Source organism: Rhinichthys klamathensis, unplaced genomic scaffold, assembly GCF_029890125.1.
Source record: "Rhinichthys klamathensis goyatoka isolate OS25496 unplaced genomic scaffold, OSU_Roscu_1.1 h1tg000055l_1, whole genome shotgun sequence".
Taxonomy (NCBI): Eukaryota; Metazoa; Chordata; class Actinopteri; order Cypriniformes; family Leuciscidae; genus Rhinichthys; species Rhinichthys klamathensis.
The window spans coordinates 324683-340229 of NW_026606600.1; the positions used below are offsets into that span (position 1 = coordinate 324683).

Consider the following 15547-nt stretch of genomic DNA (forward strand, 5'->3'; position numbering starts at 1 on the left):
AGGTGCTGAGAATGTTTTGGAAGTGTTTGTTAAACCATTTTTTTTATTTTCTGCGAGGAAAAGTGGTTCTTGAGGAGATGAATGGTTGGCGTATCTGGAAAGAACGTATTCCGAAAGTGGCTCAAAAGGACTGAGGAAGGAGTTGAGGTGAAAAATGTGGATTGGAGATGACTCTCTGAATTGGTCGGTTTTGCTTCTCTTTAGGGTATATATCAGAGAATCTGGCGTATGAGCGGTGATGTCTGAGAGGCTGGGATGAATGGCTGGATTGAAGACTGAAGTCGACGGGGCAAATTCCGAGCATCTCAGGAAGCCGAAGAATGCGAGAAAGAACATGCATTCTAAAGTTTGGTCGATCGAAGGGCTCAAGTAGCCGGAACGTAATGTGTGGATGCATTGGTTTAGGAGGTCAGAGGTTAAGGGCAAGTGTTTAATGGTGAGGACTGGTTCTTGTTTTCATAGACCTCTAATGAGCATAGATACGTGAGAATGAGAAATGGAGTGGCATTGGTCGCCAGTGGCGAGTTTGTAGACAAAGTTGATTCCGGATAGGTAAGTCTGAATGGAGTAGCATGAGTAGCGAAGTTGCAGGTAGACCAAACGTTCATTAGAGGAAATGAGAGTTGGTAGAAGGAGTGGTAAGCCTTAAAACAGTTCCAACCAGTCAGGTAAGCAGAGAGGGTACTCCGAGCGAGGCCGTTGAGGATAACTTCTCGTGAAGCGTATGAAAGGTCTTCCCGCTGTGGATTTAGTTGAAGATGGTGGCTGAAAACGGTGGGAGTGGCGGTGGGATGGATTTCTGATTCTGGAGACAAGATTCTGAACTTCTGAAAAGAAAAACGAGACAATGAGTCAGCTATGCTATTGTGGTATCCTGGAACATGTGCTGCTCGGATGATAAACTGGCATTGCGCAGAAATTAGTGTCAGTCTGCGGACTAATTGCATGATAGCCGGGGAACGGGATCTGTCTTTATTTATGATTTCAACTACTGCCGAGTTGTCTGAGTGGATGAGTATGGAATGTCTGGACCATTCATGCCCCCAAAGGATGGCTGCTATGATGACGGGATACATTTCATAAAGTGCGGATGATGGAAGGTTTGACTGCTGAATTAGACAGCTGAACTCTGGTGGCCATTCAGAAGCGAACCAGCGGCCATTGTAGTAGTTGCCGAATCTGGTGGAAGGCGCTGCATTTTTGTGTGATGTAGTCGTTATAAAAGAAGGAAGCCCTGCGTGTGGAGGTGCGGATGTAGGTGTGATGATGAGGAAGTCGTCAAGGAGGTGGAGGACGTAGGGAAGCCTGTGGTTATTGATGAGAATCCAACATCAAGCCTCCGAGAGGGAGTCGAAGATTTTGGGGTTGCTTCTGCAGCCAAAAGTGAGGCGCACTGAAAAATAATAAGCTCCTTTCCAGAATATTCCGAAGAAACGCCAGAATTCTGGGTGAATGGGCATGACTTTGAAAGCACTGGTGATGTCTGCTTTTGAGAGCCATGCTCCGTGGCCTGCCTTGCGGATGAGAGTGATGCCTTGGTCGATGGAAGCGTATTTCATGGAGAAGTCTGGGGCTGGAATGATGCTATTGATACTGGGAATGTGTGTGCCATGGGGGGAGGACAGGTCGATGATTAATCTCTTTTTCCCGGAGTATTTTCTGGTGGCGATTCTGATGGGACTGATGCGAAAGGGAGAAAATGGAGGTTCTTGAAATGGGCCTATCATGAATCCTTCTTGGATTTATTTAGCTATTAATGTGTCAACGATGTCTGGTTCGGAAAGCGCGGACTGGAGGTTATGGGAGAGATGTCTGGGATTATCTCTATGCCTGGAAGGAAGCCATTTTTTAATCCATTGATAAGGAAATCTACAAACTCTATGTCGGGGTGGTCTAGTAAGGCAGTGGCTAATGCTTTTACCTTGACTGGTGTGCCGAGATACTTTAATAGTCAGTCGCGTAGAGCAGTTGGGTTGTGGGGGCAAGAGGCTCTTGAGTGAGCGCCTCCGCAGAAGGAGCAGGTGTGTAGGAATCTGCAGTTGGAAAGAGAGCAGCCGAGATGGTTGAAGTTGTTGCATACCATTCTGCCTCCTTGGTAGAGGATTGGTCGTCCTCCTTTGTCAATGCCTTTGGGAAGTGGAACATTGGCTGTGGGGTGTATGTTAAGGGGTTTTGGAATTAGAGGAGGAGGTGGGGCTGCTGTGGATAATCTATTGAATACGGATGTTTTGCGTGAGGAGGAGGGTTAGGATTGAGAGGTTGTGATGGTGCATCCTGAGGCTGGATGTGATGGTGCTCCGCATAGTTCGCAGGACATTGAAGTGCATGCTGCGAAGATCCGACAGTAGAGTTCTGCATCAAGAGTGCCACAGTATGTCCCCTGATTGAACTGCTGTAACCGACCTGCTACTTGGGTGGCGAAGAGGACGTGGTAGTTGTAGAAGCCTGTTCCTCCGAAACGTACGGCCATGTCTAAGATGATTGATAGGTAATCGTCTAACTCGGTTCTTCGGTCGGGATAGACGGAGCAAATGATGTCTCTGTAAATCGAGAAAGCTCTCGAAAGGAGGGGAAAAGAGATAGATTAGTTGGGAAAAAGGAAGGAATAGGAGGGGGTTGAAAAGGTCCGCAGAGAGGTAGAGGTCCTGGGTTTGCTGCATGAGGGACTTGATTTGGGTTAATTTGTAGGGAAGAATCGGAAATAACGGGAGCAGTGTGGCTGTTAATGCCAGAAGTAAGGGTAGAGGAATGGATGAAGGGATGAATGTCCGTGAGGATTTGGAGCTGTTTGTGAGCTTAATTATGCAAGAAAAGATGTCATGAAATGGGATAAGTCTGAGGTAGAAGGGATGTTGAAGGTAGTAGTACTTGGTCTCCACTAGGTGGCGCAGATACTGCTGGCTGAGGCTGTTGTGGAGGCAGTGTGGTGACGTCGTTAGTCACGATGGGAGGATCGCGTGTGAATGCCGGATGCGTTGGAGGCTCGGGATTTAGGGTTAAAGTGTTAGTGGATGTTGTGTAAAGCTGAAATAATCTTGATTTATTGTCAGATTGGCTGAAGTGGATACCTTTATCCTTTAGAGCTCGCTGAAGGCCAGCCACGGTCCAATTCCTAATGTTAGTCTCTGGTCTGTGAGACGTAGCGTAAGTGCGCTGAGAATGGCTGCGGTTTGATGAATGATGACGCGTTTGACGAGGAGAGCAATCGCGCCGGCTTTCGTGCCTGTGGCGATCGTTGATGGTAGTTCTCGTTTGCGGAGGAGAGTGATCCTGAAGTCGAGTTGGGGTTGGAGAAATCTTCGATGATGAACTATGATGTGAATGCCCGCAGGGCTGAGGGATTTCCACGGCAGAACGCAGCCGGTGTGAATTTTGGCTGCCTAGGGATTGTTGTGGAGACCTTCTCTGTGACGGAGGAGCGATTCGGGAATAAATCGTCTTCGGAGTTAGAGGGGTTGATCTGCAGCTCGGGATCCATGTCGAGAAACTGAGACAAACAGTGCGGTGAAGGTGGGTTCAGTGTATATATACAGACGGGGAACGAGCTGATTAGTTGAGGCGTGGCCTTTCTCCCGAACTTCAGTTAACTACATTTCAAGTTTGCTGGCATTTTTTAATCCATCTAAATCTTTGAGATTTGAAAATCAAAATCTTCTCTGTGTTGTCAGAACAAAATTCAAACTCAAGGTGCGACAGAGCGTTTTCCCATGTCGGACCCAAACTTTGGAATGATCTCCCGCTTTCTATAAGGTCAGTAAATTGTAAGGCCATGTTAAAAGCACATCTGCTAAAAACTTCCTGGGCATCTTCATTATGGGTGTTTGATCATTACCTTGTCTGCTCTGTGCTTTTCAACTTTTCTTTTGTAATCGTTACTTTTACTCTGTACTCCTCTTATTTGTGTGTTTTATTAGTGATTGTGAAACACCTTGGGCAACAGCTGTTGCATTAAATGTGCTATAGGCTATAAATAAACAAATGAAATGAATGAAATAATCATGAATAGATGCGCTTTAATGGACTTCCAAAATCAAACAGCCATTCACTCTCATTATCAAGCTTGGAAGAGCCAGGACATTTTTTAATATAACTCTGATTGTATTCATCTGAAAGAATAATGTCATATACACCTAGGATGGCTTCAAGGTGAATAAATCATGGGCTAGTTTTAATTTTTGGGTGAACTATCCCTTTAAATTAGTTAAATAAAGTCTGAAATGAACGTAAAGAGTTGTGAGAGAATGAGGCACATATGAGATCCGTGTCATGTGCAGCAGCAGCTGGTTTTAAAGGGACAGAAGCCAATAATGCTGTCTGTCAGTAAAGTTAATCAAAGAACAAAGTGAACAGAGAAAATTACTCACTAAAGAACTTTTGTAGCTTTAATAAGGATTAGTCTATATTTAATCTATACTTTATTCAATTTCTGTATATTTGTCTGTATATGTTAGACATGTAGGAAGGGCACAGGTAAATATGACATTATGGGTTTATGTGAGGATTGTTTGAAGTTCACTTTTTTAAAGTCTGTACTTTTACAGGTCACTTTTCACAATTTAAAGTTGTTATATTTTTTGAAGCCTAATAAATGTTTAAAAAAATTGATAGCTTTCAATTATACTGTAATGTTGAATGGCTATAATTAATGTAGGAGGAGAGGGGGGGGGGGTCATTTGTATCCTGACATCAGCAGCTGTATTAGTATCAGTGATACTGACCTTCATTCATAAAAAGATGCCATTTTATGCCAAATTATGCCCGTATTTAAAATTTACTGTCTTTATTTTGTCTCTTTAATTTGGAGATTAACTGTGAAATGATTACATTATAAAATATATAAACTAAATATAAACCTATAAAAATGTACGTGTTTTTAATTTTGTGATTAATCTAGTTAATTTTTTTAATCGATTGACTAATTATTTTATTACTCTATTGTTAATGAAGCTAGTAAAACTGACAAAAGTAATACATTTTTTGTATTGTTTTGTTTTCGTGATGTTGTTTTAATGTAATTGTGGTTGGACAGGAGGACATAGTCACTGGCTGATTTGTTAGCTAAATAACAAGCATATAACATTTTCCATCTTTCTAGATTTTTTTATAGCTGTTTTGAAGCTATTGAGTTGAATGATTGATTTCATCTTGAACTTCATAGACATATTAGTACAAAGTTAACCTAATGAAGTGAGAGGAGTATCATATAACCTAACATGAAATGTAATTTTTTATTTTATTTGATCTTTTAAGTAACTGTTTCTAATATATTTTTCTAAATAAGTATTTAAAAAATCACCTCCCTATACCTTTAAACTGTAAAGCAATGAATAGTAAACATGTTTCTCTTTCTCAGCGAATGTCTCTAAAGAGCATAGCGCAGATGATTAAACAATTTTACCATGAAAGCACCTTTTCCTACAATGCATTCCACTGTGAATAGCATGCCTATTTACGACACATTTCTTCATTGCACCAGGGTACAGACAATAACATTATGTGATGTGCCTGCAAACCACATGACACAAGGCACAATTTTGTTTCTCTTTCATCTTCTCAAACACAACTCATAGGTACAAATTTAAAAGCAAATATATGTTAATGTTCCATATACTTTTTTCTTTCCTGTTGAAGAAAATAATATATTTGGCTGGTTGGAAAAAGACAAGGAATTTAACATTTCCATATGAGAAAAGTCTGTAAAAATAGACACCATGTACTGTCTTAATGCGATTTTTCACAGGTGTTTTACATTATTATGTATTTTGAATTATGCATTGGATTGTGTTGTGTTTTAGGTTTGAAGGAAATGTCTGTAAACTTAACAACTACTTTCCTGGCAGAAAATTGCCAGTACCTTTGTCGTTTTTCTACAATTTTTTTATTCTTACAGTGTGCATTCCTTTTGAAGGCATAGCCTTGACATTGTAGTTTTAAATGAATACATACACAACAACAACACAATGTTACAGTATAAACTACACTGTGCACCACAGGCTTATATTTCGTTGAAGCACAGCTGACATCACAGCAGATATACCGAAACAACATTCCAGCTTGTGTTAAGATGGAATTCAATTAAAACCTTTACAAGATCAGGTAAGAATTTTAATCAGAGAAGCATTGTTTTACATAATATCACAGTAGGTTAAATGTGATGAACCATGTAGTGCTGTTACACATTTGAATGTTGTGCATTCTGAAATTCTATATTTTCTTTAGTTGGGATTTTCACACTGCGTTTAATTGGGTTATCCAATTATAGGCATACAGGCAATGAAGCAATCGCATTTGTGCGTTTAAAGTCACCATGAAATCAAAATTGAAAATACTTGTTTTTAATGGGATATTGCAGTGTTTTTTTAATAAATGGTTTATCTGTGCACATCTTCTTTTTTTATTTATTTAGTGCTCTCGTAATCTTACGACATCTCTTCTCTGATGATGTGTATACTGGTGCGAGGGCGGGACAACCTGTTAATCACATGAGATCGACCGATAGCAAACCACAACGATCCAATCAATCAAATCAAGTCCCGTCCTAAATTTTTTCTAGGGGAAAAAAGACTATTTCAACTTCAGTTTCATGTCAACTTTAAAACGATGGTGTAAACAATGTCTTGAAAAGTTTAACTTAAAAAAAAAAAAAAGAGTTTTGCTTATTTGAACTTGAGTGCCGCATTTTAGAACGGCGTGTTTTACGCAAGACGTGAGTGCTGCAGTTACAGAAACTTTCACATGCTGCACCTCAGTTGTGGGTAATGAGTGGAAGAGAGTGTGTGTTCATTCACTTCCCCCCAGTACTGAGACTTGAACCCGTGACCTTCAGGTTAAAAGTCAGACTCTCTAACATTAGGCCACAACTGCCCACAACTCTAAGAAGAGACTGTTTTATTCTTACTGTTATTTCATCTGTTTAGGGCAAACTGGATGTACAGTCAGAAATACCAACGCATTCTCATCCTTTGGCGTCATATAGGTGACGCCATATGACATTTCGCCGAAATCTTACGCACATGGGATCCTTTGGCGTCAATATAACACACACTGTTATGGGTAGGTTTAGGTCTGGGGTAGGGTACGGTTATGACGCCTTGGGATCTGCGTCTCATATTCACGCTAAACGATGCCATGTGCGTTGGATTTAGACGAGCGTCACCTGTATGACGCCTTGGGTTCTGCGTCTCATATTGACGCTAAAGGATGCCATGGGAGTAAGATTTCAACGAAATGTACAAAGCGTCACATGTATGACGCCAAAGGATGAGAACGGGCTGGAAATTCATACATTGATTTGAAAGAGCAAGACAAGCCATCACACAGGTTGCAGTGTCCATATTATCGTCCAGTCAATAATATGGACACTGCAAAATTTACGAAGGTACAGTGTGATTGTGTCAGAATTTTCAGTGTGTCCTCTCTCAAGTTAAAATTAAGCATATCAAGAGAGAGCACATTTATGTTCTCACTCTTTGCCTTTCCATTTCCTTTTTTATGTCTCAGTATCTGGCTCTCCTTATTTAAACTTAGAGAAGCTTGAGTACTAGTCTCACCACAGATGTTATTTTATTCTCATAGACACATGCAAAGTAAAATTTTGTACTGCCCTGAAGCTGAGTGTTAAATGGATGAGCTGACAAATTGATGAACAGATCTGATACATGGACAGTATTTCAAAGAGATGGGGTGAGATCAGTGCTCTCATACTTATTGTGATTCTCTGCACATGCATTGGAAGCATTACAATAAGCTGTCACAGACCATCTTGTTCAGTTTAGTATTAAAGGGATAGTCCACTTTGAAATTAATTTTTGGTATGTTTTAGCTTACCTCAAGGGCATCCAAGATGTAGGTGTCTTTGTTTCCGCAGTAGTTTCAATTTTGATGTTTAATTTGGACTTCTCTGTGCATGCTCTTTGAGGTGGAGACCTGCATTATATGACTGACAGACAAGAACGGTTTGACCTAAAAATATCAAAATTGAAACTACTGCGGAAACAAAGACACCTACATCTTGGATGCCCTTGAGGTAAGCTAAAACATACCACAAATTAATTTCAAAGTGAACTATCCCTTTAACAAGGTATTTTTGCAAATAAAAGCAGCCATTTCAGTGAGGACAGCTTTCACAAACCTTGGGACATGTGGACAGGCTTCTATGGCAGTACAAAATTAGATGGTTTCTTTTCAGCATCATTTATAAAGACGAAGAACTGCAGAGAGACATTCAGCTTTTAACATTGTATGTCTTATTTACTGATCCTCCAATTATTGATAACCAACAGAGTGATCCTTTTCTGAATCTTTAATAACCTTGAATGCATGATCAATCCATATCTATCTCTAGCATAGCTCCCATCACACAGGAATTACAGGCAAGTTTACATTTCGTTCCATGTAATGTCCCAGTTTACTTTGCTACAATGGTAGCTTACAAAGAGGAAAGCTGAATCCATTCATGATAATACATAAATGCTGAGATGTGCTGTCTGGAAACGAAGGCATTTTTGAGTTCATTTATAACCACTGTTTTGTTCAAAATATCCATGGAGTCTTTCTTTGCATCAACGCAAGTCTGTTCTATTTAATTTAATTTTACCATGTCTCTATGTTTTGCACATCGACTTTCTTTTCTTGACTTTAATGAAAGGAAATGTGATTGAAATATAAATTGCTCCTTAGCCATGAAATTTTGGAAGAAGTGAAAGGATGTGAATTAGGCCAGATTTTCATAGTGTGCAGGTACTTGTGTCTTCATTGACTATTAGACGAAAAGTGGCTTTGATGTTTCACCACCCTTCAGAACAGTCATGGTTTCTTTCTCAAGAGTTCACAGTGATGGCGAGGGACAGTTAGTTTCAGTGGTTCAGCTTTGCTAAAGAGAACACTTGCATTATCTCAGCACTGCTGATTTAACAGATGGTGGCCAACTTGTCTAACCATGAAGACATCAGCAGCCGCCACATATTGACAGATATATGACCAGCAGGTGAAGATGTGAACCCTAGAGTCATCACTTGACCTGCAGTTTCTTGATGTGGGTTGGCAATCCCCCCTTCCTCCTAGAACAGCGGTTAAAGCCCGTGCATTCATGGCCTTGCTTTTGTATCGCTTATGTCTTCTGTGAGAGAAGATGGCTTCTTTTGATATTTTTCTCACTTTCTACTCCTAAAATCCAAAGGTTATCATTACCCTTGTTCTTCTTTCCGTTCCTTATCGCTGTCTGGAAAAGAGATTTCTAAATGCATTGTTGTAGTTCTTGTTAAAGGCTGTGTAAATGAGTGGGTTGAAGAAGGAGTTTGAGTAACCCAGCCAGAGAAAGACACTTTTCCAGACAGGGGGGATGTCGCATGAACAGAGCGGAATGATGAGCTCAGCAAGGAAAAAGGGAATCCAGCAGAGCACAAATACACCAATCAGGATGCCCACCATCAGAGCCGCTCTCCTCTCTTTCTGCTCTCGCCACGTCTCGCCATCCGTCTGGAAAGATACAGTTGCGTGACGAACTGTGAAGGCCATCTGTGGCTGCCGTTCGGCCTCCTTTACCTAGCAGTAAACAAGTAAAAAGATTAAATGTATTAGTAGTGTTAGTCAAGTACACAACTATAAGGTACTTCATTAACACTATTGGTGAGCAGAATGCAGCAACTACATATTTTGTCAAAACTGAGGGAGTGAAATTGAGTCTCTGTGATCTGTCCGGTGCCGGATCTGAACCAATATGCACAGATTCAGTAGCCTGGGAAAACCCAGACAACTTCCGGCAAATTTAGATTTGCTCTGAAAGTTAGTCTGGCAAAGAGCTCATTCAAGCTCATTTCCAATCCGTCGAAATCGAGGCACCAATCAGAAACGTTGGGGCGGGCTTTACACGATGACGACAGCGCTGGGATTTCGAACATGATTTTGAAGCAGATTTTGTAGCCTACATTACAAAGATGGATGCCGCCGTCGAACATCACTCGTTCGAATCAGCTATCGCATCTGTTTTAAGCGATTTGAACGTTTCCTTTTAGTTAAAAACCGAGCAAAGAACAACACTCGGAGATGTTTTTTCCGCCGCTCTGCATACGTCATCTCCTTCATCGCTCTGATTGGTTTTAGGTCTATCCGCGACGTCCGTTGGTGACGCCCCTCTGGAAATGATTTGTCAATGACGCTTTGCCAGACCATAACTCAGTTACAACTGAGAATGGTCTGGTTTTAACCAGGCTACAGATTCAGAGAAAAAGGAGTGAAAAATTAATATTAAGTTCTTCTAAAATGTAATAAAAAATCTTTAAAGCAGTGTAACTTTGAAAGGCAGTGCAATTTCTTTTGTAACATATTTGTGTCTAGACATCCCATTTTTCCAACTCTGATCTTTAAGCATTACTTACAGTATGTACAGGTCTCCATTCACTCTACCTGTTACAGAATATTTAATTTATTTAACTCAAACTATATCTTTTACATAAAGGTGTTACTGGACTAATCTGAGACTATTCCACATACAGTACGATACATGCATTAAAGGCACAATATGTAAGTTTCCTGCTAGAGGTCGCTTATTCAAAACTATAACAAAGGCGTAGCTTGATGACGGCATGAATGAGCATGGAATCGTGGGAGTTGCTGTCTTCACCTCCACAGCTGAATGAAAGCAATCTGATGGGGCTCAGCCAGAAATCATGTTCATGTATGAGCGAATGTATTAAAGTTGTATTAACGTTACTGTGGTATGAACAGGGCGCAGACGAGAGCCTTTCAGTGGAGCTAATGCTGGTTGATGCCAAAATGCTAAAGCTAAAAAGCTGGTTGACTTGTGTTCTTAAATGGCATTCAATTCATTTTAAAATATATTGTATGGCAGAGAAAATAAAGCTCTTTCTGATTTTGCTATGTTAAGCCACTTGACAAAATAGTGTCTCTGAGTCAAGAAAACAAGAGATTCAAACAATAAGACTAACCATGTTGAACTATATAACAATTATTTTCTGTTGGGTATCTACATTTATGGAAACATTTGGGATAGTACAAGTACACAAGGCAACCAAATATATAACATTGTGCTAGTGTTTTTTGAATATTTGAATCTAAAAAAATGTACACGTTGTGCCTTTAATGTTTGAAAATGTGAAGTGTCTTTCCCCACTTTGCTTCTGCAACACATGACATTGTGTGACAAATCTCACATCATTCCCTTGAAAGCAGAGGTGTGAATTTTCTAAATCAAGATAATATATTTATATTTTCTGTATTTTCTCACAAAGTTCCCTATGATAATGTCACCAACTAAGAAGTCTGCATCTAGCTCAATGTGCCCCACACCAGCCACCCTTTTGGAAAATAGTTTTTAGTAATATTCTAGATTAATCTCTATGTTGGCAAATCACCAAAATGTAATTAAAAAATATCACACTGTGCCAAGAAAAAAATTAAGTTTTAAAAGAAGCCAAAGCATCATGCTTTATGTGTTGCCAAGCAACACACTGAGGGACAGCATGTTAAAATCACACCATTTCACTCCGCTTCCATACCGCTCACATACTATAGTCTGGAATGCTGATATAAACTGTGAAACTTCCTAGTGCTGTTATATGAACTATTGGCACTTCTGAACTGTAGCTATCCAATCAAATTAGAGTACCGGAACTAACTTGTATAAAATATATTTTTACCCTGAAAAATTAGCTTTGACATAGAATCTTACACTACAGTATAAACATTGTTTGGCTTGTCTATTGCATCTTGAATCTTTAAAATAGGTATTTAAATTAGCTTTTGTTTGAAAGGCTGTAGTTGAGTAAGCGGAGTACTGTGGCAGAACAAAACAAAATTACAGCATATGTGTGTTTGTTTGAGCATTTCAACAGATAAAAGAGGCAACGGGGCTATTAATTGATTTTTGGATCAGTGCACGTTAGTGAGAATAATGGACTCAAGTATTTTTTAGATGAAAGAAGGGAGTGTGTGTACAAGAGGTAACAACCCTGTAAACGAGATGATGGAGAATTTTTGGAAAACATTCATTACATAAAACGTTAACTGTCTGAGGTGGTTGGACAAATTTAAAGATAAATATGCAAACTTTTTTTTTTTAAAGATTGTTTTTCAGAGGAGAGTTACTGTTGGTGTTATACGACACTACCCAAAGGTACCACATTCTCTCATCAAATTCTCTGCATTGAATGTAGAGAATGTTGAATTTATCAACTACTAGTTTTTTTGAAAGAAAGGAGGAGAATAGAATTAAAATGAGAGACATGATCAAATTATTAGGCCTTAATTACATGTCTACACTGCCATGTAAGATTTTCTCCATGAGGATATAGGATGAACACAGAACATCCATATAAACACACACAGAAACACATACTTGTTTGAGCTAGTAATTAGGTAAATCAATCAATCAATCAATTTGTGCTTACTGTGATTAATATAAAATGTATATATGGAGAATTTAATGATATGCCAAGTTAATGAAGAAATATTATTTTATATTATTTCTGTTTTAAATTACATAATATAGACATGAGGTGTTATCTGATATGAAATGAATTACTGAAATTGAATTACATGTGGAAAATGATTGGAGAGCCCTTTAAAATTAGAACATGAATATTATCTGGGAATCTAAAAACTGAAAAAGACAATAGAGAAGTGCATGTTTCAAATGGTTGTTCTTTGTGAGCAAGCAGTGAGACGTTGCTTCCAATTATACCTCTCTCACTCGGAGCATCTGTATTGGGAGGGAACTGTGTGTCAATGTGGGACCAGATGTCAGCTCCTGTCCTTAAATTAATTAAGGACATCTGGCCTGACAGACTGTCAGTCTGTGCATAGTGGTGGCAGGTGGGTATTTTTAGTAACTATTTTTGCAGGTTACATTGTTCTGCCATTTGGCTGTCTTTATAAATGTGAGGCATAATTGAACCATTCAATCTATTCATTCATAAACCACTGAAAATTAATTTGTGAATGGTACAAGTGTCTGCCTTTATGAGTGGCTTATTGAATTATTTACTCAATCAATTAGTTCTTTCAGGAATTAAACAAGTGACTAGCTGCATCTGAATAAGCATACTTTCACCTCTATAGTAGGTGAAAAACAGTATGTAAAAAAAAAACAGTAGTACTTCCAGTGAGATGCATGTACACTTTACTATCCCACAAGGTCACGGGAGAGGATTTGGGAATGGCAGTATATACAGTACAATGGCAAAAATACAACCCCAAATCCAGAAAAGTTGGGACATTGTGTAAAATGGAATAAAATCAAGAATCTGTGATTTGTTCATTCGCTTTCAACTTTATTTAACTGACAAAAGTACAAAGAAAAGATTTCCAATGTTTTCACTGAACAACTTAATTGTATTTTGTAAATATTAACACATTTTGATTTTGACTGCTGCTATACACAACGTTGGGACAGAAGCAAAATAGAAAAACAAAAAGTGAAAAGCTTATAGAATATCAAAGTTAAACTCTTTTGAAACAATAAGTATAGGTGAATTGGTAATAGGTGAGGGTATCGTGATTGAGTGTAAAAGGAGCTTATCTGTTTTTGCAAGCAAAGATGGGTCATGGCTCACCACTTTGTGCCAAATATCATGAGAGTATTGTCAAACAATTCAAAAATCACATTTCTCAATGCAAGATTGCAAAGAATTTGTCTTTCACCTTCTACCATACATAGTATTGTGAAAAGATTTAGGGAGTCCAGAGAAATCTCAGTCCATGTAGGGCAAGACAGGAAACCTCTGTTGAATGTGCGTGACCTTTGAGCCCTCAGATGGCACTGCATGAGAAACCATCATCCTACTCTGTTAAATATAGCCACATGAGCTAGGGTGTTCTTTGGAAAACCGTTGTCACTTAACACAGTCTGCTGCTGTATCATGAAATACCACTTGAATCTCTTTTTACGCAAGGAGAAAGCTATACATCAATTCTATGCAGATATGCCTCATCTCAGATGGTGCTGCGGTCAGATGAGTCCACGTTTCAGGTTGTTTTGGGGAAAAATGGACATTGAGGTATCAAAAGGGAGCATCCAGACTTTCATCAGCAACAGGTGCCAAAACAAACATCTGTCATGGTATGGGGGTGCATCAGTGTAAATGGCATGGGTGACTTGCATACAGTATGTGTGTGTGAAGGTACCACTGACGTAGAGGCATATCTTGGGATTGTACAGAGACATTTAATGGCATCAAGATGGCATCTTTCCTTGGAAGCAAGACAATGACAGGCCTCATTTAGCATGTGCTACAACAGAGTGGTTTATTAGATACTCTACACCGTGTAGTGGATGTGCTTGACTGACCTGCCTGTAGTCCTGATCTGTCTCTTATTGAAAATGTATGGCACATCATGAAGAGGAGAATCAGACAATGATGACCACAGACTGTTGAGCAAGTGGAATTTTTGCCCAATCTTGCCTGATACAAGACAGTTTTGTGTCTTGAAAGGAACGGTGATGTGACACAGTGGTAAACATGCCTCTGTCCCAACTTTTTTGGAATGTGTTGCAGCCATCAAAATCAAAATGTGTTTATATTTACAAAAGACAATTAAGGGTGCAGTAAGCGATTTTTGAAAAATCAGGCAAGTTACAGGCAAGGATTACGATCAGGCAAGAGGTAGCACCTGTGTTAATATTGGAGAAGCTTTCCAGCGCTCGAGAGACCTTAAAGGGTTAGTTCGCCCATTTAAGACATGAAGTTGTATGCAATCCTTACCAGCACTACAGTGCATACACACTGACCCACTCTGTTGTCACCTCCCTGGTCAGAGTTCTGGCCGATGGAAGTTTTTCAATAAAGTACTCCGGTTATTTTCCGGGGCCACAAAACTGTGCGTTTTTACGTGAAAAAATGATTTGCGTTTCAAAGCTTGATTAATTTACCACACAAAAAACACGCCGGTCAAAATTCATGTACCTCAGTTTTAATCGGCACTATTTTCTATCCATTTCTATCAATCCGCGCTGCTGTCAACGTCAACAGTGCGCACGTTCCGATCAGCTGTTCCATAGTGTTTACACAAATGATTTACAACGACGTAAAAAGTATTAAATTAACAATGGTGCGAACTTGTAAATTCCCAGGCTGTGACCACAAGGATGTGCCGCGATCAAAGTTCAGATTCCATCGTATTCCTGTTTCGAATATAACTATGAGACAGCTTACCGAGCATAATCTCCATCTGCTGTTAGTCGATCTCACCAGCAGGGGGTGCAAGCGCGTGTTGTTGATTTGGCTGGTTGCTATCGGCTACTCTGCGGGAGCTAAAATATCCAGAATAAAGGATTTTCGTGTGTGTAGTGCTCACTTCAGCGAAGACGATTACATCCCCAACCAAGGAGGAAAAGGAAAATTAAAGAGTTTTGCTGTACCAGTACCACGGGTAAGCTCTATTTACTAACTTTATGATCCCATGTCTAAACTGTACGGTAAACAAGCTGATGTTTAGACTCCATTATAAAACACGTGAATATAAAATATATATATTCTAATATAAAAACAGTATATAGGGATATTGGTACAATTTGCTGAGAAAACTATTT

At 39.4% G+C, this 15547-nt stretch overlaps 1 protein-coding gene across 1 annotated transcript in view; it reads right to left on the minus strand.

Moving 5' to 3' along the window:
* Positions 1–8865: 8865 nt before the first annotated feature.
* Positions 8866–15547, minus strand: part of htr5ab (5-hydroxytryptamine (serotonin) receptor 5A, genome duplicate b) — a 29460-nt gene continuing 22778 nt past the window's right edge. The window contains exon 3 of the mRNA XM_056248391.1: positions 8866–9543. Within this exon, the coding sequence (XP_056104366.1) occupies positions 9211–9543 (333 nt within the window). The 3' untranslated portion in view covers positions 8866–9210. The remainder of the gene's footprint in view (positions 9544–15547) is intronic.